This window comes from Rhipicephalus microplus, chromosome 8, assembly GCF_043290135.1.
Source record: "Rhipicephalus microplus isolate Deutch F79 chromosome 8, USDA_Rmic, whole genome shotgun sequence".
Lineage (NCBI taxonomy): Eukaryota > Metazoa > Arthropoda > Arachnida > Ixodida > Ixodidae > Rhipicephalus > Rhipicephalus microplus.
This window is the reverse complement of record NC_134707.1, coordinates 42,462,783-42,488,054: the sequence shown is the minus strand read 5'-3', so window position 1 is coordinate 42,488,054 and position 25,272 is coordinate 42,462,783. Positions and strand designations below refer to the sequence as shown.

Genomic DNA, 25,272 nt, shown 5'->3' with positions numbered 1-25,272 from the left:
AGAAAAATATTCCAAACAGACACACACTGCAGGTTTAAGAGACAGCTGCTAATGGTTGTACTGCATGTACAACAGGGGGCATCTATAGTTTTTGGGTCTGATGTGCTGTCAAAACAGGTTCTTAAAATCTTTCTTTCAGCAAAGAGCTCATATTCAAAACTTCTCCAAGCACTCTGGAGAGTCCAGCAATTTCGTTCTCATATGTTACAGTCGCAGCGTGTCCAAACGTAGTGGCCAAATTTGCACGGACCGACAACATCACTCCATAAAAGAGCTTTAAGTGGCACTGATGTTAGTTCACGTGCGAAATCTAATGCACTGTTTTAAATACAGATATCAAACAATTTGTCTATGTAATCAACATTCGTCAGCGTTTGCGAACGTTGACATACGCTAGCCAACAGACAACCAATATTGACGGATGGTGCCAGCGGGGGCTCAGAAGCTTACTTAAAATTTCCGCCTGCCACCCAGTGTTCCCCTAAGCACAAAAATGACCAAAACACAACGTCTGCGTCAACAGTCTGCCCGCCCCCTAAAAGAGCGCTATCTTGTCTCCCTTCCTCCCTCTATTATTTTAATGACGGCTCCATAACCATAATCTACTGCAAGGCAGCAAGACTGCACTGAGAGTTAGCTATGTAATATGATAGAAACCACCACTAGTACTCAATAGCGAACATTAGGTAGGGCTAGTCATCCATAGCCGCCATTAGCCAATAGCATGCCTTAGCCAGCTGCAACCAATAAATAGTGAATATCAGACAGTACTTAGCCAACACCAGCAACACTCGCCACCATTATCATAAACTCATAGAACATTTACAAAGATAACCGGAAGTATAAACAACTGGCTAACACTATCCAGGATTGGTCATAAGTTCGCAAACATTACCCAGCACTAGCCACAATTCATTAACAAACAATGTTATCAAATTGAAGCCCACATCATCAGGTGGTTAGCCGCCACCAGACTAATTTCGCGCATACTAGCGAGCACCGCGCTACAGTTGGCTACCACTCCCTGTTATGCCAATTTCATTAAAGACGCAAATCACTCTAGATAATTGCATCGAGATCTTCACGTGTGATAGTTCGCGAGAAGAGGCTAAGGCAGGCCCATCCCGTAAATCATATCTCTGATAATATTCAACTGCTACATAAACGCATGTGCGTTGGAGCATGTGCTGGTTTGACTATGAGCCGATATGACGCTTACTTCATTGCTCAATTCCAGTAGATAAGGCTATGTGACGGCAACAAACGTAGAACTCACTTAATTCATCAAAGAAGTATAGTACACGTTCAGAACACAACAAGCCTCACACACATGAATATATGAGACAAAATGGCTCACTCAAACGCCTACATTGATTAGAGAGGAGTAATTGGACTCAAGAGGAAGTTTGTAGACCATGATGACAAGTAAATTAGAATTAATACGAGGTATTTCTGACATTTGATGGACAAATAATTTGATGGACAAACACTGACAAAATAGTTTTACTGTCTTTGCAAACACTGCACTGATACTTTGTTGTAGTTCCAGAAGCGTCGCAATATCCATTAGAGCGAGCATGTTGAATATGCAACCCATGCTAAAAACCTACCAAAAGCAGTAAGCAGGTGCTTCCATAAGCAGAAATATTTAAAGCAAGGAAACCCGGCCTTATTCTGACTCAACCTTTGATGCACCGGCACTGAACATCACAACCATTAGTCGTTCTACCATTCAGTAGAGATACGATGATTATACAATTAGCCTTTGACAAGCTAAGACAGAGCAACTCTTTTTGTTTGGATGAACACACTGCTATCTGCCAGCACAACTGTTGAGTTCATGTACTGTCACTTTCATACATTCATTCACCCTAAGGGCCCAGTATTGGACATTAGATAGTGAGCAATAATAATCAATTTTTCGTTACATTATTATCAAACATAAAAGGAAGTGATAAATGAGTATATACTACATAAATCAAGAATGTGCCCTGAAAAATAAATAATGCGAGTGCGAAATATTAATGTGCATGATAATGAGGTGGTTATACTTTACATCACAAAGTCGACCTGCAGGACAGTTAGAATCAATACTACAAAAGCAGTACAAGATTTAAAGTTAGAGGAATCATACTTAGACGCAGCATTACCAAGAGGTTCCTATTAGTTCCTCTAGTATGCCAAGTACACAAGTTTAGGCATGTTTGCAGAACCTTTTGAAATGAAGCTGTTTTCTTAACATTAGCAATGAATAGCAGTGACTCTGCTCTCAACAATTCATGACGCAAGTGGGGACTATCAATATGTCTTCGTCCGAAAATATTTTGGGCTAACATTGTGCTCATAGTCAGAACAGTTTTAGGGTGGCGAATGAAGGCATTTGCGTTGAAGTGGACTGTTATTAGGTATTTCTATCAAAAAACGTCAATCATCTGTATTTTCTATGTATTCGAAAAGTTAGAATGCAAAAAAAAGATTTTTTTTTATTCCTGAGACGCTGTGATACCCAAGCTGGGAGCAGAAGATCGTTCAGGTTGCCTTACTTCAAAGGATTATAGCAACAGAGTAAGGTAAGCTTGATAGAGCTCCCTGATTTAAAAGCTTAACATAATGATGGTTTAGTTGGCGAAACAAATTCTTCATCTTGAGTACCACAGTTCACGAGGCAACGGGGACATTTTATAACATTGATGATAAGTAATAATTGTAACATTATATTGCTTGAGATATTTTGCGTGCAAGTAGTAGTGCTGTTCATTGCAATATTTTCCGCTCATTACTTGCTTACCCTATGTGCTTAGCAAAAACGATTTGTTTCCAATAATATTAGTTATAATTTTCGTATATTAATTATGAAAAAATTAAGTTCAATGTAATGTTAGGCTTCTGTGAAGCATTGCTCCTTGACATGCAGGCACGTTGAGCCATGGATTTTATTTACGTTTCTATCTAGCTAGCCCTCTATGATGACAAGTTTTCATAATTATCATTTAAAGTGGATGTAGACCAAATTAAAATGCCAGAGTAAGACGGTTTAAAGCATATATCTGACTGCCCATGAAACTAACAACGTGAAATTTCTGCCACGAACATCGTAAAACCCTTACAAGCCAAGTTGTATTGAAGTTGTAATGATTGAATTTCCGATCGAGGCGGTAATGTTGTAGGCCCGTGTGCTCAGATTTGGTTGCACGTTAAAGAACCCCGGGTGATCGAAATTTCCGGCGCCCTCCACTACGGCGTCTCTCATAATCATATGGTGGCTTTGAGACGTTAAACCCCGCATATCAATCGAAGTTTTAATGAAGTAATCAAGAAAAAGTGCAAAGCATTTCCTAGAGAACCTCTCCTAGAGCATTGATTACTTCGAGCGATGGTGAAGTGTGCTTTTTAGAAAATATGCTGCAGTCTGAACGTCATTGTAGCACGTGGTACACCGTCATGTTGTATAAGAGCCTCAGTGACTTTGCGTGTTTCTATCTATCTATCTATCTATCTATCTATCTATCTATCTATCTATCTATCTATCTATCTATCTATCTATCTATCTATCTATTGTCTGTCTGTCTGTCTGTCTGTCTGTCTGTCTGTCTGTCTGTCTGTCTGTCTGTCTACGCCTGGGTTCTCTCCAAATAAGCTGCTTAGCTTAGTGCAAACCAAGACTGCTATTGGAGGGTAAAACAGTGTGACACATATGTCTGACTAGGCAGAATGTGAATAACATGAAAATCACCTCACGTGCGTGTTCACTTTTTCATTCAGACACGTACTGCACATGTCCGTATACCAGGTACCATAGCATGCCAGCATGTGCCACAGGTTACTCAAAGTTTACATCTACCCAGGGACAATGAGAACATACACTGGTGATATAAATGCAATAACGATAAAAAAGGAATCGCATCAGTAGCACTGAACTGACGAATACCAGTAATAGGTATCAAAGTCCCACCAGAAATGGAACTAAATAGTCTGCATGAGCATCCAGTATTCTACCACAGAGTCACGCCAGGTCTCGCAACTATTTCAAAACAAGACCGTATGTAGAGTTAACGTTCGCGAAATGTCGTTTATGGTTCCAGTGCTGCTCCTGTAAGCTTATAAGTATTACACATGTACCACTATAATACAGGCATCACGTCGGTTTAACGTCAGTTGTGGTTAGGTGCCATTTACTAAAATCCATCAGTGGAGCACTATTGAGGACTATTATACTCGAAAGCATAGCACTACCACTTCTGGTGCTTGTATAGTGTACATGTTCCCGAGGACGTCGTTGTGCAACTATAAACAATTGATTAGATAAACCGTGTGTGACTGTTGAAGATATATCGGTGCGTGCAACATTTGCACAGACCTCTAGCATCATTTCTTGACAATTTCCTCAATGTAATTACACCACAGTCACGTTTGGTTCCATGATTGGCATTATGTCGATTGTCATGGTATGTTGGGACTGCCGAATTATTTGCCGTTCGAGCAAAGCCAATGATACACATAAAAGTTGTTATGAGTCTAGCAGATCTCAGCATAGCACATCAGTGATGTGGGAAAGGGAATAGATACTAAGGAATTAGCGAATGATAAGGGGAGATGTGAAAGGTTGACATAGTGTTGCACAGTATGGCGTGCAAGAACCCCAAGCAGGTGGTATGTGCCGAACAGCTCCTAACATAGCAATGGTGTGAGAAAGGGAAGTGAGAGAGATATAAAGTGTAATATGGAACGGAAAGAGGAAATAGAAGTGAGAGTGATAAAGTTTGTAGGGACAAGAAGGGGTAAACGTGCCATAGCTTCCTGTGGTATAGCGCCGTAAGCTGTGGTAAGAGGGAGGAAAGGAGGAGGGAAACTCATAAGAAACTGGTAAAGAATACTCAAAGAATACAGCATAAGAACAACTGAAGAATTGAAAGAAATAATTGCACAATCAAGAATCTGCGCACGCCAGGTGGTGCTGCTTGTTGTCAGCTTGTCTGCTTACTGAAGTTTGCCGTGCGCATAACTGACTTTTGTATTAAGTACTTCAGTTACATATGAAGTCAAAATTTGACATTAGCTCACTCTAGCATTCAATAATAGCATAACAATGTCGACAACACTGCTAGTTGGTGTACTTCTTCTCCGTTCATGCGCTGCTTTAATATCAATGGTAATCATATTGTACCACTGCACAACTGCTTTGGCTTACCTGAGGCTCCAGGGGTAAACGTGCCATTGATATATAAAGTAAGGTCTTTTTTTTTTCTTAGATGTGAAAGTGTCAACTGTAATGCCTTATTCATAAGCAAATTTAGCATGGATATATTCGAATTTTGATTTCAAAGTAAAGTAAGATTATTGTTATTATTGAAGATATGGAAACACCACATATAGCTGCTGCAGCACAGATAACACTTGCGCTTTCCGAATAAATCTTCAGTTTACATTTGTCAGTGATTTCGTGTTTCAGCTACTGTCTCAAGTTATTCAAAGAAGTACAATATTATTTGAGTTTAGCATGGTTCAACGGGCGCGAGAAATGGCAAAGGCGCGCGGCTACCTGGAATAAGGAGGCGCCCAACTTTGGCGCACAATGCGTTTGCTCAAATGAGAGTTTATTCTGTCTTTATCTGTCTTACTACGTTAATTACGATGAAAGTGATTTGAAATTTAAAAAATTAGGTGAATGAATGAAAGGGTAAAGAATACCATTGAATGCTTTTTCTTCTGGTAACTAAATAAAGACTACTCTGGGTTAAATCAAGACTATTGCAAAATACATTGTTTCAAAGAACAAATATATACAGCGTTGGAAATGGTGTACTTTATATATTGCTTAAGTCTTTGTTCACCATCCTTTTCCGGCACGTATTCTGGGTGATGAAATATTTATTGCAGGACAAGAGACCATGCATGGCTGCCAAATGTTGGGTCATTAGATCCTAAATCTGTTTTCCTATTTTTTATTTTTTACATTTCTGCCAAAATATCTGAAGAGAAGCCGCAAGCTAAATTCGTATTGCCAGGATAACATTGAAATAGACAGAAATTCCGCTTCACACGTACCAGTGAAATCTATACAGTGCAACCAAGAATGTCTGGACTACTTCCCTTAATTCTTATTCTGCTTTGAGCAGTCCTGTAATAAGGGTATCTGTAGAGACGTACTGGAAGGAGATGTAAACTGCCTTCGCAGGTGGCTGCGTCACTAGGAGTCACTTGGTGAAGTTAATTGTTAGCACAAACTGCTTATAATGTATACCTCAACTGCAACGTTCTCTGGTACACAAGTGATGATGTAAAGGAATGATTATATACTTGCCCTCAGCTATATATAGTAAGTGGAAATTATAATATAAAAAGAGTGGTTATTTGTTTCTCTGAAAGCATGAAACCAGAGTATTCAAGGTGCAGTTAAAGAGACAGACGTACTCATTAGCTTCATTCGGTAATTGAAGTGACGATATTATTGGAGTTACTGTGCCATCCAGTGATTCGCTTTCGTTACAACATAACATTCTTCGCCAATAGTATATATACCCACTACCGTGTTTCGGTGAATAATTCGGAGTGGAAATACAGGTGAAGGTATGGTCGTCTAATACAAACTGAGCCAAAAATTATTTTTCTAGTTTTGAAATGTTGACCATAAAGTCATCATGTAGAACCTAGCAAAGTCATATTGCCAACTTCAACTTCTGATATTCCCACATCGATCTCTAAATATTCTTTCGGGATGACGTGTTCAGAAAATGATTTTGATTGAAGCGTGAAATTTCTGACGACGTTTAATAGTTAAAACTTCCGTGAATTATACCTAAACAAAGAAGCACATTACAAAGAACACGTACATAAAAGTTATACACACTGGGTTATGTGGTACACAATATCACAAGGAGAAGGTTCACACAGATTCACGTAATCCCTGGTCGTGTTTAACGTTTCTTCGGCGTCATAGCCGCAAACGGTGATATGCTCTTCTTTGTTGAACCTACTTTTAGGTAAACTACCACAACTTGTCTCGCCGAAAAGTTTATGGTCCTAGAATCAAAAGAAAAAAGCAACTATCAAACCAGCAGCATTTGCATGACCGTGTACTTTGTGAATTTTACAAAAATAGAGTAATCTATACCTTACTGACAAGAAAACATTCGCTATGGGCAAGATGCTAGGAATGCGTAATGTCAAAGCAAAATTGCACTACCCAATATTGCAATAAGTATTTCAGATTGATTATACACGCACACTAAAACATTTTAGGGTGATGAAAACATTACAATAGAATTACGACGGCAAGTGTGCGAGATCATTCGTCATTCAACTACTTTGTTTTTCGTATTCATATTCATTCATCAAATGCAATCATGCGAACAAACAGAGATGAAAAAATATTATATTGGATTTCAGCCATAACACTTAGGAAAAATGATATTTAAGAAATTTACGGTACTTATGCTTTTTAAAGATGTTGCCGCTAAGCCATCTCTCGGCAACATTTCTATGCTGTTTCAGGTGTACTATTCTCGCATCTTGAAGCAACACTCAGTGCCAGTCGTAGTACACGTGGCAGATAAAGACATTTTATAGTGCTGGCGTTAGGAAGTGTTGCTACCTACTAAAAAGTTTGTCAAATATACAGCGTTTACTATTCTATGATTACAAAGGTACTTCTAGTGCCGAGTTTTGGGTTGTGTTCTTTTGTGCTCAAAATTTCGGAGGCACGCAAAATGAATGTTCACCAGCAGCCATCATCAGTAAAACCCACGGCTGTAGTAATACCTTACTGCGCTCTAAAAGAGTTACACCACCAGCTCAATGAGTGGCGACGAAAGGTTTCTCACTATTTTCTTGTGTCAGAATCGGTGACGTGCGATTGGAGGAAACGGAATATAGACACTCCAAGACTCGGCAATAGCGTGCTCTTAGATTATATAATAGTTTATTCGAGTTGCTTTTACAGTGAGTACTGCTCACTTTGGGATCAACTATGACGTTTGGTCATACATGATGGTATAGTTTATTTACATAACTTATTTTCTGCAAAATATGTATGTAGGAACGTACATGAACTTGAAAAAAAAACAACAGCAGTCGTAGAAAAAACGACAAAGAAAACAGCGCCTTGCTGCGTCAGGAAGTGTATATTGTTTAGGGGTGAAGATTTTTATGACCTAGCCTTGTCTTCCTAAGTGTTCATGACATAGAACCATTGATACAGTCGAAACATGTGTGAGACACAAAAAAAAAGTTTTACAATAGGCTTCAACGTAAATACAGGCCACGGACGCAAATACATGATATAAGATGAAAAATTGTGGTTTCCGGCGACAATGATCTACCAGGATGAGTATGGAGGAGTCAATTTATACTAAATTTGCCTATATGTTGAGGCTGTTCAGACTATCCTTACATTATGTTGCCAACGCTCGAGTTACGTACAGTTACTCAACACTGCGATCCCCAGAGCTGCACCTACACGTCATGACTCACTCCATAGAGCTTCGTGGATTAGTTTTTTTATGTTGAATGCTCCTGTGAATAATCTTAGCAATGCTGGTATTCTTGGATATTTATTGCCTTAATGTTTGATGGGCTGCTCTTATTGACTATTGGTTAGAGTTCATTTTGCGGTTCAGTTTGCAGCCCCTTTTTCATAGGCAATTCGTGCACCCGAATTTTCGGCGAAACTGACAAGGAATTCAGATTCACTTAACACGGAAAATCAATGCGTAAAAAGCAACTGAAATATTTTCTGCTGTTATATGAACGAAACGAGTACTATGTGCTCCGTCATTTTAACTATGTCAGTAAAACAAAATAAAGCCTACATAAATGTTGTTTCAAACATATCTGGAAATTGTGGTTTATTAATTTCTAAAGGATGTTGATGAAAGTTCTCGGTTCAATTTATGTGTACTTTATTTGCTCGGAAGCAGTTTGTCGGCACTATAAACAATTATCTTGAAAAAAGTGTTTGCGTGCCGCAAATTTATGTAGACCCAAATGCGTTGATCGAATGGCAGTGTGCATCATACATTGAAGTCTGGAAGCTTTCGTGAAGTTTATATTCCGAAGTTGGCCTTCTAAGCTCGTATATGGAAGTAGCAACCAGAACTACTATTTTAATTGAATGTAGCTTACTGAAATGCTCATAACGCTGTTAAGCTGGAACAATATCGTCGGACAAACCATGTCAGCAAACACGAGCGCCACCTTAAACAGAGAGAAAGAGATTTATTAGATTTCGTGTGCTTGTATACTTTTCAGGCTGGATTTCTAGGAATTGGTGTTATTGCCAAAAAAAACCTAAATAGTGCGAAAATCACCCAGAATAGTAACAACTGCATGTAGGTAAAATAATCATTATTGTTTTCCAACGCACGTGAGAATGTGCGAAATAATTAAAAAATACAGCTACACACGTGGCTGCTGCACATGATCTTCGTAATTTGACCTAACTGTCACGCATCATGCATGCGTTCTGATAAATATGCTTTATAATTGCGCAGAGAGTATACTTTCATTGGTAATGTACTCAACTTGTAAAATTTGAGAGGTAACAAATGTTAAATAAATGAAAAACATTCCTCCCGCATCTTCTCACGGAGAAACTCGAGTAAATTCATCACAGTGTGGTGGGGGTGTCGTGTGAATGTTGCGTAATTAGGTATAGTTCGGGCATGCCTAAATGTTAAATCGTCTTCATTACTCTCTTTTATTTAATGAAGGAAATGCGTTGCCTACACCGAGTAGTGGAACTCTGGTATGCGATCCAGTGCCTACATATGCACTCTAAAAACTAAGAAAGTGCTTGGCACTCTTCTTGGGAAAGTACTTTCTTGTCCCATATTGCACTCTCTTTACCAGAGTAAATCACCTCTTCTAGAAGCAGAGTACAGTGATTCTCCCGCAACGGGTCCAAGCACACCCTCAACAGAGTAACACAACGCTGCCCGAAGCAGAGTAGCGTGACCCCACCGAAGAGAGTAACAATACACCTCAAGAAAAGAAATAGCAGAACTTGAGCCAGAATTGGGTTTTTTAATTGTTTTTGACGGATATTCATTGTAAGGATAGCTAAGTACGAACACTACGACAAAAAAAGTAAGTAAACGAGAAAACAAAAGGACTGAATTGGACTCAAGGCTTTAACCTCTAGACGCACTACGGATTGCTAGCTTTCCACGCCAACCACTACACCACATAAACTTTTTTTTCTTTATTGCAGTTCTTCATCAATCTTCAGCAGAGCGAATTTTCTAGAATTGTTTCCTGCAAAATTGTGATTCCATGCAAGGTTCCATCCAATGGGGCACATCGTATTGCATTTTTTTCCAGTTTTAGAAACGAAGCTAAGGACTCTAGAAAGTATTCTATACCTCGTCGAGCAACTACATCAGCATGACGTACAGCCATGCGGGACCTCGAAATACTATGCAGAGCTAATAGCATGATTATGTTATACGGAAATCCATCCAGCGAAAAATCTTTCTTTAATGTGCTCTGTAGGGCATTCCAGAAGAACACCACGTCCCGAACAATCAAGGAAAACATGCTTAACTGTCTCGGGCTTCCGACACACAAAGGAGTTATCACCCCATGGAACGAATAAACCTTTGTCAGACATCCACGTCTTAACTGAAAAGACACCAGCATGAAGCTTGAGCAAGGATGTTTTAACCCCCGGACGGCTCGACATTATTTTAACGCGCTTCAACGCGTTGCTCCATGTTCCAGAAAAGTACTGAGCCCGGTACAGTAAAACTGAAAGTACCACATTCTATAAATCCTTTTAGAATTTTTATGGGAAACTGTGCTTAAGTATTTAAATCAAAAACGTTCCTTTAAAAAGTGAAAGGACTTGATGATTTCCTTAAAGTAGCCTCGTGTTCTACCTTCCAATATAACAGAAGGCACTACAAACTCGGGCAAAGCACAAATCGCATTTGAGAGACAGTGCGCTAAAAAGGCTTCTTAACATCGATAAGGTACAAGAAACGGTGTACAATCTGTAGCAGAAACAAGTGCAACAAACCCAGACCTTCATCACGCACACGCCGAAACAGGTTCGTCCGGCTTGTTTTCTCCCACGTGGATCCCCATATAAATACGGCAAAAATACTATGAAATTTCTGCACATTTCTTCGAGAGCAGTTCAATGCTTGAAACATACCACAACTTCATAATGAAGAACAGGTTGCAAATGGTCGTGCGAGCAAAAATGGGCGAATATTCTCCCGTGCATTTCACAGCCTTTTCACGGATTTCAACCGCCTGCTTGTGCCAGTAAGGATCAGTGTCACTGTAGTTTTCCTAGTGTACGCCCGAGTATTTCAAATACACCCTCCCTGCGCTCCGCTTTCCCGTTCACTCGCATCTCACTTCGACCATTCCCTGGCTGGGCGCCTCTCAAGGCGATGGCAGAAGTCAATGAAGGTGATTCCTATGACAAGCGGCGGGTAGGGCATTGAGGCGACCGGCAGGGGGTTCCACGGGTCAATGAATGGTGAGTCAAGCCTGGCTTGGGTAGCCGCAGGCGGGCCTCTTGACGAGGGTGCAGTCCATTTTGGGGTCTATGGTAGCTTAGGTTTCCGATACCTTCTGGGGCATCTTCGAGCTCCGTATTCATGTGGACCGGAGCGGAAAAAGCATGTCGGTTTGCATTCATGTTGAGCTGGGCCTTCAGGAATCACTTGAAACTGAGTGCCACAGCCCAAACAGCCACCAGGAGTAGGTCGCAGGCAAGCCGAATGTCGGTGAGAAAGTGCTGCAGAGGTAGCAGGCAAGATGGTCTTGTACGGGCGCACGTACGCCACGGATCTGTAGTGGAAAATGAAGAAGGGAGGTTTCATGCCCTCCAAGGTCACCACCACTGAAGTAGTCACCTATTCCGTGAACCACTAGGGAAGTGCCTTGCGGCTATTCGTGTTCAGATTTGCTGCGCGGCAAGGTTTCAGAGTAGTCGCCCGACGGGTGTCAACGGCATGAGGTTCAGCGCAACGAGGACACAGTCGTGAGTTGGGGCATACGCCCTTGACATGTCCTAGCCTGAAGCACTGATGACATTGAAGTGGCTTTTGGATGAATGCTCGAACCGGATGTCGGAAATGTCCAACTTTAACGTGGGACGATATGCATCTTCCTTGAAAAACACTTTTACGCAGTGCGTGTTTCCAAAGCACCGCACTTGCGTAACGACAGCTCCCTCGTTTGCAGGTTTGATGAGGGTAGGGAAGTCAACATTAGGAATGGCAATGTCGATATCATAAATTATCGGCAATTGATTCATCTTCTATCGGGATAAAGGGGCGCAGTTTAATGCCGCCTAGCTCAGTCATTTGCTGCAGCTGTCCTATGGCACTCACATCGTGCACGTCTATGGCGAGAAAAGTCGTCTTTGGGTTTACTCTTACGTCCTTAATTTGATCTGGCACCGCACATTTCAGAGCAACAGAAAGGGCTTGCCTGTTCAGCAGTCATAGGTTGCTTGAAGGATCTTCCGGCATGAAGATGATGACGTGCGGCAAGCGTGCAGGCTTTGACTGTACAGTCGCTGTACTTGCAGGAGATAATGCTGATGTATTCGCAGTCCTTCTCGTCACCGTCTTGCCCCAGACAGGTATAAAGCTGTCATCGAATGTGCCGTCTTCCGACATAGAATATAAATTAGTGTCTTCAGTGTCACTGGGGGAGCCAGCTCACTTCCTTGTGGTTGACGGGTGTGAGGACCTCTGACCAGGCAAGCCTCTGGCATGCTCCGTGGCCATCACCGCAAGATGGGGAGGCGAGGCACCTCGAAAAATGCTAAATGAAATCAGTTTAACCACAAGAAATGAGTGCTAGGGAACCAGGTAAGTGGCTGTAATTAAAAAAAGAGATTGTCCCGCATGTTAGCCTCGCTACTTTTGTCGGAGGCAGAGTAAATTTACGGGCTGAATATTTCGTTAAGGCCACAGTGGTATTGCGGTTACCAGTGATATTGGCTGTACTGTATGTCACGCGATTCCAAATCTTCTATTCATGCTTTTCTTTTCTTCTTGTTTAATATGCGATGCTTCTTAAGGCGGAGCTCAATCCTAAGGTGCGGCATGACCACACGGAGCATACGCCCTCCTTCCCGTCTCTCCTCTCCTATGCTCGCTCCCCTTTCTCTCTTCTTTAGGCCTCCCATCCAGCGGTGTTTACACCCCACCTCCACTGCCCATTTCTTTGGCAGGAGTTTGTGTGACTTTCTTGTTTTGTTCACAAATTATGATGTGTGGGCATGCCGTTTGCAGTTTCGTTGTGAATTTTCCACCAGCTATAAACAGCGGGTTTCCTTTTCAGTAAACTGCACTTTTGAACTTAGAAGTGTGCAGCTTGGGCTAGTTGGTATGGCATGACGGTAGATATAGCGCGAAAACAAAACGACGACGCAGTGACAAGAAGGACACGAAAAACATGAGCGCTAACTACCAACAGTTGGAAGTTAGCGCTCGCGTCTTTCGTGTTCTTCTTGTCTCTGTGTCGTTGTTTTGCTTTCGCGCTATAACTATCGTCCACTTTTGAGTTACGATGGCGCAGAGAGGACGGACAAATCGCTAAGAATAGCCGCCAAGGCTGGAGCCGGCCGCACACTCCACCCCGAAAGAAGCGTAGGGCCTCTTTTCAATTTACATAATAATAATGTTCACTAAAGATGGCTGGAGAGTCTCTTTGTATACCATTTTACCCAGCCAGACAGATCGGTGTAAAATATGTTTCCCTTTAGACAAGTTTGATCGTGAGAGAATTTGCCAGACAACGATTACTTATGACTAGACGCAAGAATAAAAATACAAAAGATGTTCCTATTTGAAGAGTACCATATTTAAGCAAAAAAAAAAGGAATGTTATTTAGATACTTTCGAAAGCCCGACTATAAAAAAATATTTGACCGTAGGTATCACATGCTCATTTCACAAGTATATACGCTTCACTAGTTTGATAGCAGTGATTCAGAACGATAAAATATATAAAATTAACCAAAAATATAACGCGACAAGTTTTTACTAAGCAAACGAAGTCAGCTCACCGAATTCAGCATAGATGCAAGATAGGTCAAAAGAGATTCAGTTGTGGTGAAATGACTGCTGTAGTTCGTGCTCACAACAATGCAAACCTCCACCCAAAATACTTGAAGCTGATTTTTTGTTGCAGCGTTTTCTCCTGAAAAATTGGTGAAAGGTTCAGTGCATTTATTACCAAATATTCTATTCCTAAAAGAATTATTCTTGTAGTCATGTCAATATTTCAAGCTTCTCATATTGAATAATGAGCTGCCGATTATGTCATGGAACATGTCATATAATCCCATATCAAATCATGGAACATGTCATACACTCCCACATCAACTTTTTTAAATTCAATACACTTCTTTCAGCCCTGTCAACATGACTTCTAATAAGGTTATTCTTGTGAGACACAGCTGGTCATTTTCTTAACGACCTACATTCTAACCTCGACTGTAACATTCAGGCTGATGCCATTTTCCTAGATTTTGCTAAAGCATTTCATACTGTCCCTCACAAACGCCTCATTCTAAAATTATCTTTGTTAAACCTAGACCCCAACGTAGTTGCATAGATCACATCTTTCCTGACTAACCGCTCCCAGTTCGTCCTTATTGACAATCATCGTCCTAACTGACAGCCTGTAGGGTCAGGTGTCCCGCAGGGGTCTGTCCTATGACCATTTTTTTCATTTATATTAAGGATCTACCAACGCATGTATCATGTAGTTTCGCATGTTTGCAGATGACTGTGTTTTTTACCGTTCAGTGACCAACACTCATGACCTTAACAACATACAAACATGGTGTAATCATTGGCTAATGAAACTAAATCCTAATAAATGTAAGCTTCTTTCCTTTTCTCGCCACCAAACCCTCTTATGTTCACCTATTCAATCGCTTATATTCCACTAGAATTAGTTCAGTTGTTCAAATACATCCGTGTCACTTTGACTCATGATCTTTGTTGGCGTCATCACACCACTAACATCATTTCAGCCGCTAATAAATCGCTAGGATTTTTTAGACGACACTTACATCATACTCCACCACATGTAAAAGTGCTTGCTTATAAATCATTGTTCAGATGAAAGCACAACTATGCATCTTCCATCTGGAGCCCCTCCCCCAAATATATATCATATATATAATAAATGAACTTGCCCCGCCATGGTGGTCTAGTGGCTAAGGTACTTGGCTGCTGACCCACAGGTCGCGGGATCAAATCGTGACGCCATTTTTGTCATGACCGACCCATCCATGTTTTCTGAAGTCATTAAAAACACCATTGTATAGTTTTTTTTAAACACCGCCCCTTATTTATTACCTCTGAAGGGGGACATTAAAGAAATAAAGTGAAGTACTCGGCTGCTGACGCGCAGGTCGCGGGATCGAATCCCAGCTGCGGCAGCTGCATTTCCTATGTAGGCGGAAATGCTGTAGGCCCGCGTGCTCAGATTTGGGTGCACGTTAAAGAACCCCAGGTGGTCGAAATTTCTGGATCCCTCTCTACGGCGCCTCTCATAATCATATAGTGGTTTTGGGACGTTAAAACCCACATATCAATCAAATCATCATTCTGTGCAACTGCATGCATTGTATCTGATTAAGTTTCAGGATACGAAACACTGGAATGAAGACACTCGCTCTAGTCAGCTGTGCAGGTACACTGTACCAGTTTACTACTGTTCGAAGACGATAGCTTGTAATCTTGAAAGCGTCGATCAACTCAAGCATGTACGAAAAGCTCACAGTGACAAATAATACAATAACACTAGCATGGTTTGAACGTGCCACTTTCTCATCGCAAATCGATTTTCTTTGCACAGCGCCGCACCGCAACACGCTCAGTCTTCCCTAACAAGACGGACCAAGCCATAACACACCATTAAGTTCTATGTTTACATGTGGAATATTGAAGACAGGTGCGATCTTCCTGTCAATTCATCACGTTTCCAACTGACTTTACTCTTCATGAGACGCAAGCTCCTGCTGACAGCGAATGTTATGTCATTATGCCAGCAGCACCAACTTTGCTTTAACATTCACAACTCAGAAAACAACGCATCGCATTTCCATGCAGGCGAAATGGTGGAATCGAATTGGGACTGTGCTATGTCAGTGCACAGTAAAGAATAGCTGGATTGTCAAATCTTTCAGAGCACTCCACTACGTTGTCCCCCGTAATTATATCGTGAACTTGGTACGTAAAAATCCAGATAATATTAATAAAGAAAAATAGGTAGGATTGTAATAAATTTTGTTTAACTCGTGAAGAAGTCTTTACAAACTTTTCATTAAGGAAGGAATACGGGCCGCCTCCACATCAGGAGGAAAAGAAAACATGAAGATGATGGGGAGAAGGGGCAGTTTATTGGTTGTCAGTGCTGAGTTTCACAGCCATTTTCGCTCTTTTCACTGATAGATACACACTTAAAACTTAAGTTGGCTGAAATCAAGTTCAATAAGTACCCGTGTACTTGATCTAACAACGCGTATTTTCTACGTAAACGCCTATATGTTGGTACAGCGGCCATTCAGCGAACTGATTTGCAGTTCAGTCGATACCCACAACTACAAGACCAATGCGAAAAAAAAAGAAAAACAGGAAATGAGCATGCAGCAAATTATGCTAATATCTTAGCTCAATTATCCGTACCAATTGACTAGTACGTCACTGAACTGCCAGTGAGTGCGCCCGGCGGCTTTCACTAGCTGCCTGTATTCGTAAGGCTGCTCGCACGGGCACCATACACCAGAAAAAATATAGCAGTTGTGTTAACCAATACCAAAGCTCTGCTGTACAGCCACTGGTACACGTTCAAATTTCTGCGTGTCATTATGAACCCAGCAGTGCCGATGATATGTACATATACTTGTCCGATACGCCCGGGCAACTTTCTCAGAGAGACTTACGGGTCATTTCGAGCGGAACTGGTTTAGGCCCTTGTGGTATGCAAAGGTTGATTTTTTGGCATTTTAACGCTGCAAGCGTGTCACGTTTGCTTGAAAATGCACTCGAGGTAAGTGAAATGGCCATCGATCAGTGTCCATTGTAGTTCTGTCGAGCTGCGTTGTTTGTCTGGCGCTCAAAATGTGCCGCCACATATCTTATAATTCATTAGCTGGCGGGGCTGAAGGCTTTCTGCAACTGCATCTGTAAGCGCTTCGCTACGACCTTGAGCCTTGGGCGTGAGCGCCTATACTCCAATGAGCCTTAGGTGCTGATTAGAATTTCCAAATACTATCATCTGTTGGCAGCATTGGAGCACCTCCGGCGTCTCTACTTCTGCCCCATGTGGAGCAAGTCTCTTTCATTGGCAGATTGATAGTACTGCCTGTGCATTTCATTAGAATTTTTGAAGTTTTGAAGCACCTGCATTGCGGAATCCGCTCCAAGGATCAACGTTTTCGTGAGGAGCGACGAATTCGAACGGAACTTGCTAGCGCCCCGTGGCCTGAAACGGTGCCAAATGTGGGCGTGCTAATTGACGCTCGTCACGTGGGTCGTGCCTCGCGTTGAACTATACAGCACTGGTGTTTTGGTTGCGCATCGTTGCTGTGCCGAGCAAAAAAGGATACGCGTGCATCGCGTTCCGTTGTGACCCTGCGATTTGCTCCAGTGGGAGCGAATCTGTTCCATTGGTAGATTCCCTTTCGTTGCCCTCCGCCAGACTGAAGTACTCCCGTGGAGAATTCGTCGTTCAATTCCAATGCGTCAACGAATAACACCATAATGGTGTCATCCATTCGCAGATTTAGAATGACTGAAGAACACTGCGCCAGAGCTCTCTGGTGGAGAATTCTGTGAAGCCCACATTGATACATCTCGTAATATACTTTGGGCGCCTTTATGTGCATGTATTGTTAGTTTCTTTTTGCTCTTTTTTATTGTAAACTTATTTTTTCTACGTCAGTTTACATTATGATTGTTTTACTTTATGGAGCAGCATTGCTCTTACTCAATTTTTTATTTGTATTTTACCACTTTCTTTCTTTTTCTTTTTTGGTCTTTCTTCCGGCAGAAGTGCATTGTTTTTTGTTTACAATTTTCATTGTATAGCCCTAATGTTCTTAATTACAGGTTTGTATCAGCAACCAAAACCCTTATGTATTGCTCAGCGCATTTAGATGAAATGTCCTTGAACAGCGGTTCTAGTCCTAAGAGACTTATCCGCTTTTCAAAACGTCGCTCGACACTACCCCTGTTTAAGTAGTTTTACACAAGCTTCCATCGACCCCTTCCTATTGCTTTCTTGGCCTTTAGGGCATATGAATAAAACAAACTGGTCAGATTCGCTATTGTGCGTTTTCAAGTGCAAGATCTTTTATAACATGCTATTTACATTGCAGTAAAAAATTGGACGATGCAAAACGGTTACTATTTCGGTAAACAAAAAAACTACACTGACCACAATCAGGTTTTATTACGTTTGGGTTATATCAGAAAGCTAAACAAAAACAACACTTACCAGCAATAAGAGGCCCAACACGTGTAGTATCACCTGTACCATCATGGTTTTTATTGTCTGTTACAATACACAGAAAAAATGAGACCAGTCATAGATTTAAGATCACGTCTGTACCTGAGGGATCTGATTGTTTGCGCCTTAGTATTATCATACAAGAATTTGCACACATGTTTTTATGTGATCGATGTAGCCAAAACAGCGGTCGCAATGAGAACGTTAATAAAGACGGCACGAGTTTATAGTTCAGGCATGAAATACTTGTATTGGAATTAACTCTACTATTGAATTAAGCGCACATAATATTGAACTGCTCCCGCAAGTCTCTCATATTTTCATGTTACTCTCAAGACAAACTATTTTTTTAACAAGTTGTTAATTTTAGAGAATATGGGCCAGAGATCTCGAATAACACACCTTTCGTTTCTACCTGTCAGAGGGTTTCTTGTTAATAGGTTCTAAATAATGGTACGTAATCGAAGTTTTCTACGTGTCGCGGCGTTATATGAATGCACCCAGACGATGCCTCTGGCCCTTCACCCTATTTTATGCTCCTCTTAGTGAACAGTATGCTGAATATAACACCTCAAAGTTCTGTTAGGTTGCTGTATATGAGCCGTAATATCAATGTAATGCAATCTAATTATTTTGTTAGTTCTGGGTGACGTTTCCAAGTTCATCTTGTACGGGCAGCAACGCATTAGTTTTTATCAGAGGAAATCTATATTTCTATCACAGTAAACTGGTTCAAACTAGGATACCATCAAGCTGTTGTAGAAATAAAGGGTAGAAATTTTTAGCTGAAGCAACAAACAAGACCCGATGCGAAGCTTTTCAAGCTCACCTGTTATGGACGGTGAAAAAGAGCTGTCTTCGATTTCAAATATCTGGTGTGGAATACCTTCTTTAATGGTACGATATGTTGTAGCGACTGAAGCGATTCTTTGCTGATGATTGAGAATGCCTTGCTGAGGAAATCAGGGAAAATGGTTGCGCGAATGTGAGATAACGCAATCAGCTTGAATGCAGCGTAAGAGTATTCATTCATTCACAAAACTATATTTGTGTCTTGAAGCCCGGTATTTTCAGACCGAGGCGTGCCGCGTCCATGTCGGTACCGCCAGGCCGAGCCTTGTGGCGTCATCATGGACCTTCTGGACTGCCCTGACAGTGAAATTCAAGACAAGTGTGACGCGTGCGATGGCATCATTGGGATCAGACACATGCTGGCGGGCTGTCCAGTGACTCTCGCCCACCCCGAAGAATAATGGCTTTACTGACAGACGATGGTGCGAAGCGCGTCTTATTACGGCCAACTAAGGGCAGTGTGTGCAATAGTCTAAAAACAAAATTCTACAACACGTAGTACTTACGCCTTTTAAATGAGCGCTGTTGCTTGCCTAAACCAGCATGCGAGATGACAGTGTTACGCTTTACAAATACTGAATGATGTGGCCCGCATGTTTCCTCACGCTCTTGTTTTAGAAAGATGATATGCGTCTCTCATAATCATATAGTGATTTTGGGACGTTAAATCCCACAAATCAATCAATTAGAAAGAGGATTTACTCTGGAGCCAAAAAGTGCTACCTGTACTATTTGATCAGGAGATCGCAGGCCCATGAACTTATTTCAATGCCAATACTTCTGTAAATGCATTAAAAGATTGTTAGTAGAAAGTAGTGAAATCCTGAAAAAGATCTCCCACCTTGTCCATAAAGTTAACGATGGAGAATAGGCGAAGCTGTGAAAGTAAAATTCGTGAATCGTGACTGGTCGTTCCAATTATTTACCCTATCGGGCATCATGTAAGGACGTGACAAACACGGGAGTGCAATGGTATATACACAACTTAGTCTTTTGTTCGTCACCGTGCCCCCCCCCCCCCCCCCCGCGGTGGTCTAGTGGCTAAGGTACTCGGCTGCTGACCCGCAGGTCACGGGATCAAATCCCGGCTGCGGCGGCTCTATTTCAGATGGAGGTGGAAATTTTGTAGGCCCATGCATGTACTCAGATTTGGGTGCACGTTAAAGAACCCCAGGTGGTCGAAATTTTTTAAGCCCTCCACTACGGCGTCTCTCATAATCACATTGTGGTTTTAGGACGTTAAACTCCACAAATCAATCAATCCGTCACCGTATATCGTAGTAAGGCATGGCAGGGCGAAAAAAAGTTTAGTGCCAAAGACGCAGTGGGGCTCGAACCTGAATCCACTGGGTGCCAGCCCTGTGTTGTACCACTGAGCCAAGCTGATGCTAGGAATGTCTTGGCAGACTTGCGTTATGGAGGCTTGTTGTCGAGTAAGCAATCACGCTGATACGACTTTAAAGTGTTTTAAAACAGCAAAAGAACAAGCAGTAGTCGCACAATGCGAATAACGTAACGAGTGGGTTGTCCATTGCTCCAACACATTACAAAAGCTTGTCCTTGTTTACCTAATAATTGTGGCGCATACCCACTTAAGGCGCAATTCCTCATTGTCGTGAGCCACTGCATGAACGATTGGCACAAAGTTTCTCGCGAGTATTTAGCGGATATCATGCTTCTCAAAGAAATGATGAAAAATAACATAACGAATGCCGGCGTACTACCCAAACATTTTTATTATGAATGCCGTAGTGCGTATCAAGCAAGTGTGCCTGCAGCAGTAATCCAATGTGTGGTTAGGAAAAGCTATGAAAAGCCACTCTTCCAGTTTTCGCTGTGACTGGCCTGCGCCTTCCGCGCAGGCCTGGCGTTTTTTTTTTTTTACTACCTCTGTTGAACGGCGATGGCGTTGCTGTGGAGTTGCTCTGTAGGATGCTAGAGATAGTGGTCAAATTGTTATCGAACCTCATGCGGGTGCAAATATAGCAGCTGTGGCCGGAATTGCGATCTCGAAATTCGCACTTAAAGCGCACATTGGCGCTACCAAGCACAAGTAGTGATCGCTTCCGGCACTTGGCTGCACCATACCTCGCCCGCACCGCGTCAAGAGTGGAGGTGGTGCGGGCGAGAGATGTTCAATCCACTTCCGCTCGTGGGAATGGAGCAAACACCGCACAGCCATCTAGTGGGCCCTCGAGTATTAGCGGTTGGCTGCGACGTGACAACAGACAAGCCTTCACTTTAAGAGCTTCGTTCCTAAAAAAAAAACAACTGTACGAATTTCCCCCGTCAAGAATGGCGTTACTGCACTCTATTGAACTTTAAAAGCCAAGTGTTTGTCAACCATGGCTTTGAATTCAACACACTGGCTTTTTTGTGACCTCAGTTCTTTTTTTTTACCCTTAAGTTGCATGTAAATCTACAGTCTACTTTCGCTGAATTCGCCACAGCCGAAAAAGTTGTGCAAATTTTGACCTCACGCCTTGCTACGCGCATATTATTTCTTCCCAGCGGCGCCTTCATCGTTACATCTGAAGAATAGTAGAACCTGGTGGATCCCGTTAGAGACGAGGCCTATCCCAACTGGCCTAACAAGCAGCAGGAAGACAGAGCGCACAGCAAGAAGCAGCCCAAATGTCGCAAAAGCAAGTTTGGACATTTCTCTAACAAGATTCTACTTGTGATGGAGAAACCACCATGATTACCCAAAACATAGACTTTGTTGACGATTTAATAAACGGAACAGTGGAAAATGCGAAGGCGAATCCCTGGGTAGGTGTGCCACGCAATTCCTCAGATTTGACAGTAGTAGATCTGATTTCGCGTAGGACCTTCACTAGCCGCTACACAGTGTTATTTTCTAGTCCTATTGTAGTGTTGAAATGAGAGAAAGGAGAGGTAAATAAGCGAGAAATATTCCCTTGCCACCTTGTAGCAATGAACGAGTGTTTTCCACGTGACATGTGGAGTACTGTACCTGTAATAATCTCTACCTGTAGGCACCTTCATCTCTACCTGCAGGCACTCTACTTGTAGGCATTCATCACGACTGACTTGTTAGTTGATTGTACAATTATTCATTCGAACTTAAGATAACCTCACAGTTCAGACATCAAGAACGCCAGCATAAAATGTACTCATAAGAAAGTTGAAGTGGTGCCTTGCACCGGTTACACAATATTTTTAAATACATTTGTCAAATCTTACCACTTTTATGCCACTTTCTGTCCTTTCAATGATGAGAGATGACATACGTTCTTTGTTGTGGTACAGGTTTTTCTCAAGTTCTCTTCCATCATACTGAAATGGAAATATACGTGTTAACATACCCTCGCGAATCTATTCATATTAGTAACGACAAATACACAAACATTCACTCTAAGCCAAAAATGGCCAAAATGGGAGCAACGGCTGTTTTTACTCCTTCAGACCGACTGTTACTCTCCGAAAAGACCAAGCGAAACAAGATGGCCGACTTGTTCGAGAATGGGGGAGCAACTGTATTAATCTTAAGTTTGTAAGGGAGCAACGGAAGGAGGAACCGCAGTAAATGCTCTCGTCCCGCAACGGTTACTCCCCGACAGGACACCGCACACAAATATGCATGCCGCCCACATTGATATTCATGGGCCAGATTATTGTTTGTTCTGTGTGCCAAACTTCACCAAACCAAAACAGTGATTTATTTTAGCATCCGTAGATAATAAGATAGCAGCGCTGGCTGAACACAGAAGGCCTGAGAATACAGTACGGCAAATACCTAACACACGCAGCAGCAGAATGGAGAGTTGGCACGTCAAAGCGGACCGAACGCCGAAACACGTGCAAAACAACGATAAAAAAAGCCTTGACACGCCGTTCGTCCGCGAAGTAAGGGCGTCAAAGTCGATCCGAAACACGTGCCTAAGGAGCCCCCCCCCCCCCCCGCCCAGATATATCCGAGAAAAAAAAAGCGGACCCAGACGCGCTTCTCATCAGCCATTCACTTAGTAGCACGCTTCACCGTGTAGTTTGAGGGCAGAATGACAAATCTGCGCCATCTGCGCCCGCACGACAAGTGTGGCGCTAGTGTAGCAAACGATGTAAGTTACAAAGTAATTTTTATTCAGTGTTTATGTTGACTAGCACTAAATAAAAATTACACTCAACTTTTTATATTTATTTATGAGTTTTAGTGTACCTCAGTTTTTTTTTATAATTGTATTAGGAGAACACACTGAAATTATTGCGCTGACGCCTGTGCTGCCACTGCTCGACGTTTTTTTTTTTTTCGGCGCAACTAGGTTCGCGTTCGCACTACTTACTCATTTTCATATGGTCTGTGGTTGGCGAGCACATGGACGTGCCAGCTTGTGAGCTATGTTTTGATCGTGTGTGTGTGTCGCAGATTTGCGTTTCTACTTATTCGTGGTGAAGGTTAGTGTATATTTATCTTTATGGAGCGCGAAGTAGTTGTGGATTTTGCTGCTGGGTGGAACAAACACATCGTAAACACGTCTTCAGCTATCTGCAAGCCTGTTCGCTCGTCGGACAAAGGACTGTGCATGCATCAGCGTGCAGGTGAGTGGCATTTCCAGCAACATTTAATGCTCTTACAATACATTGTTGAGTGGTTGCGCTATTGAAAGAGAAATGATTTGCTCTTATTCACCGTATCTATTGCTAGCCGTATCGGACTAAATTACCTCTATTACCGCCTGCATACCCTCTTGCTTCCCCTGTCACCACTGCAGTGCCAGTGTACTTTTGCAGTTAAAAGTTCATTTCCGCAACACTACCTCGCTTGAAAAAATATTGGGGTGGGGTTGTAGCTGCATTCATACTGGCACTTTTCTACCATTGGCTTTATGTAATGTTAACGGCTGAGTGTTGTGGCCTTGGGCCGCATTTTTTAGAGATGTAAAGTGTATGTAAATCAGTAAGTGAACAAATCATTGTTGTATCACTTCACTGGCATAGCCAGGCGGTTGCGCACAGAATTTTTTTAGGCCGGGCGTAGGGAGCCCAAATTGACGACCATATTCGCTTGCCCAGCCTATTCAGATAAGCGGACCCCCCCCCCCCCCCTCCCCGCACGCCTAAAAAAAAAAATCTGCCCACATCACTGCGTCACTTGCTTCACCTCTGCGCTGAACGTACTATTTTATAAGCGCACCATCAAACGAGCAGTTTACATAATGACAGAACAATTGGAGGAGGAATGACCCAAATCTTTCAGATTTCTTTAGTGATGCAAAACCTTAGCAAAACTGAATATTGTAAAAGACAATCATAAATGCTGTATGTTCTCGTTAGCGCTGTCATTATTCTGCATCATGAAATCTTTATGCGCTGTGAAAACTTGGCATGCCGTTGAAGTCACATATCGACGTTAATACCAATCGACGAAAATTTCGACAACCTCAATAATGCCGTTTGGGATTTGCCGCATGCACATAATTAGGCTGATTCCCACTTGGCTGTTCTTAACCTGACTTCACTGCTACCAAATGAAACAATATTTGATGCATGTCTTTTACTTTTTTCTCAGGGATATGACACAAATTTGGTTATACTGCAGATAAAGATGCTCCCAACGATGCTAAAGTACAGAAAGCAAGTGAATTTTGGTAAGTGCAGACTTTTTGTACTACGTATATGAAAGCATCGCTTTTTAGGGGCAAACTGTGCATGTGTTGGCCAGAGAATAGTTCATTATGCCACATGGTTACACTGGCACTGACAATTCGACATGACTCCGCTGGCCCGTGTGTGTGCTCACACTGTTACCGTTAAGATAAAATGTTTATGTTTTCATTGCAGGGATTGCTATTTGTACTAAAAAGCCAACTGCCAAGATTTGTTTACGCTGGTACTCTTAAAAGTATGCTTTCCCTATTTACATGGATTTTGGCTTGCACAAAGCATAACACTTGGGCCTAGATTCAC

General features: G+C 42.0%; 1 protein-coding gene across 3 annotated transcripts in view; it reads right to left on the bottom strand.

Annotated features, from left to right (window-relative positions):
• Positions 1-6,785: 6,785 nt before the first annotated feature.
• LOC142768479 (uncharacterized) overlaps positions 6,786-25,272 on the bottom strand; it is a 37,009-nt gene continuing 18,522 nt past the window's right edge. For 2 of the 3 annotated variants that reach the window (XM_075870465.1, XM_075870467.1), the window contains exons 2-7: positions 22,552-22,644; positions 19,322-19,445; positions 18,481-18,537; positions 14,033-14,166; positions 9,121-9,192; positions 6,786-7,020 (exon numbers count right to left, since the gene is read on the bottom strand). In XM_075870465.1, coding sequence (XP_075726580.1) covers positions 6,838-7,020; positions 9,121-9,192; positions 14,033-14,166; positions 18,481-18,537; positions 19,322-19,445; positions 22,552-22,644 — 663 coding nt within the window. In that variant the 3' untranslated portion in view covers positions 6,786-6,837. The remainder of the gene's footprint in view (positions 7,021-9,120; positions 9,193-14,032; positions 14,167-18,480; positions 18,538-19,321; positions 19,446-22,551; positions 22,645-25,272) is intronic. The other variant, XM_075870466.1, reaches the window with a different exon arrangement.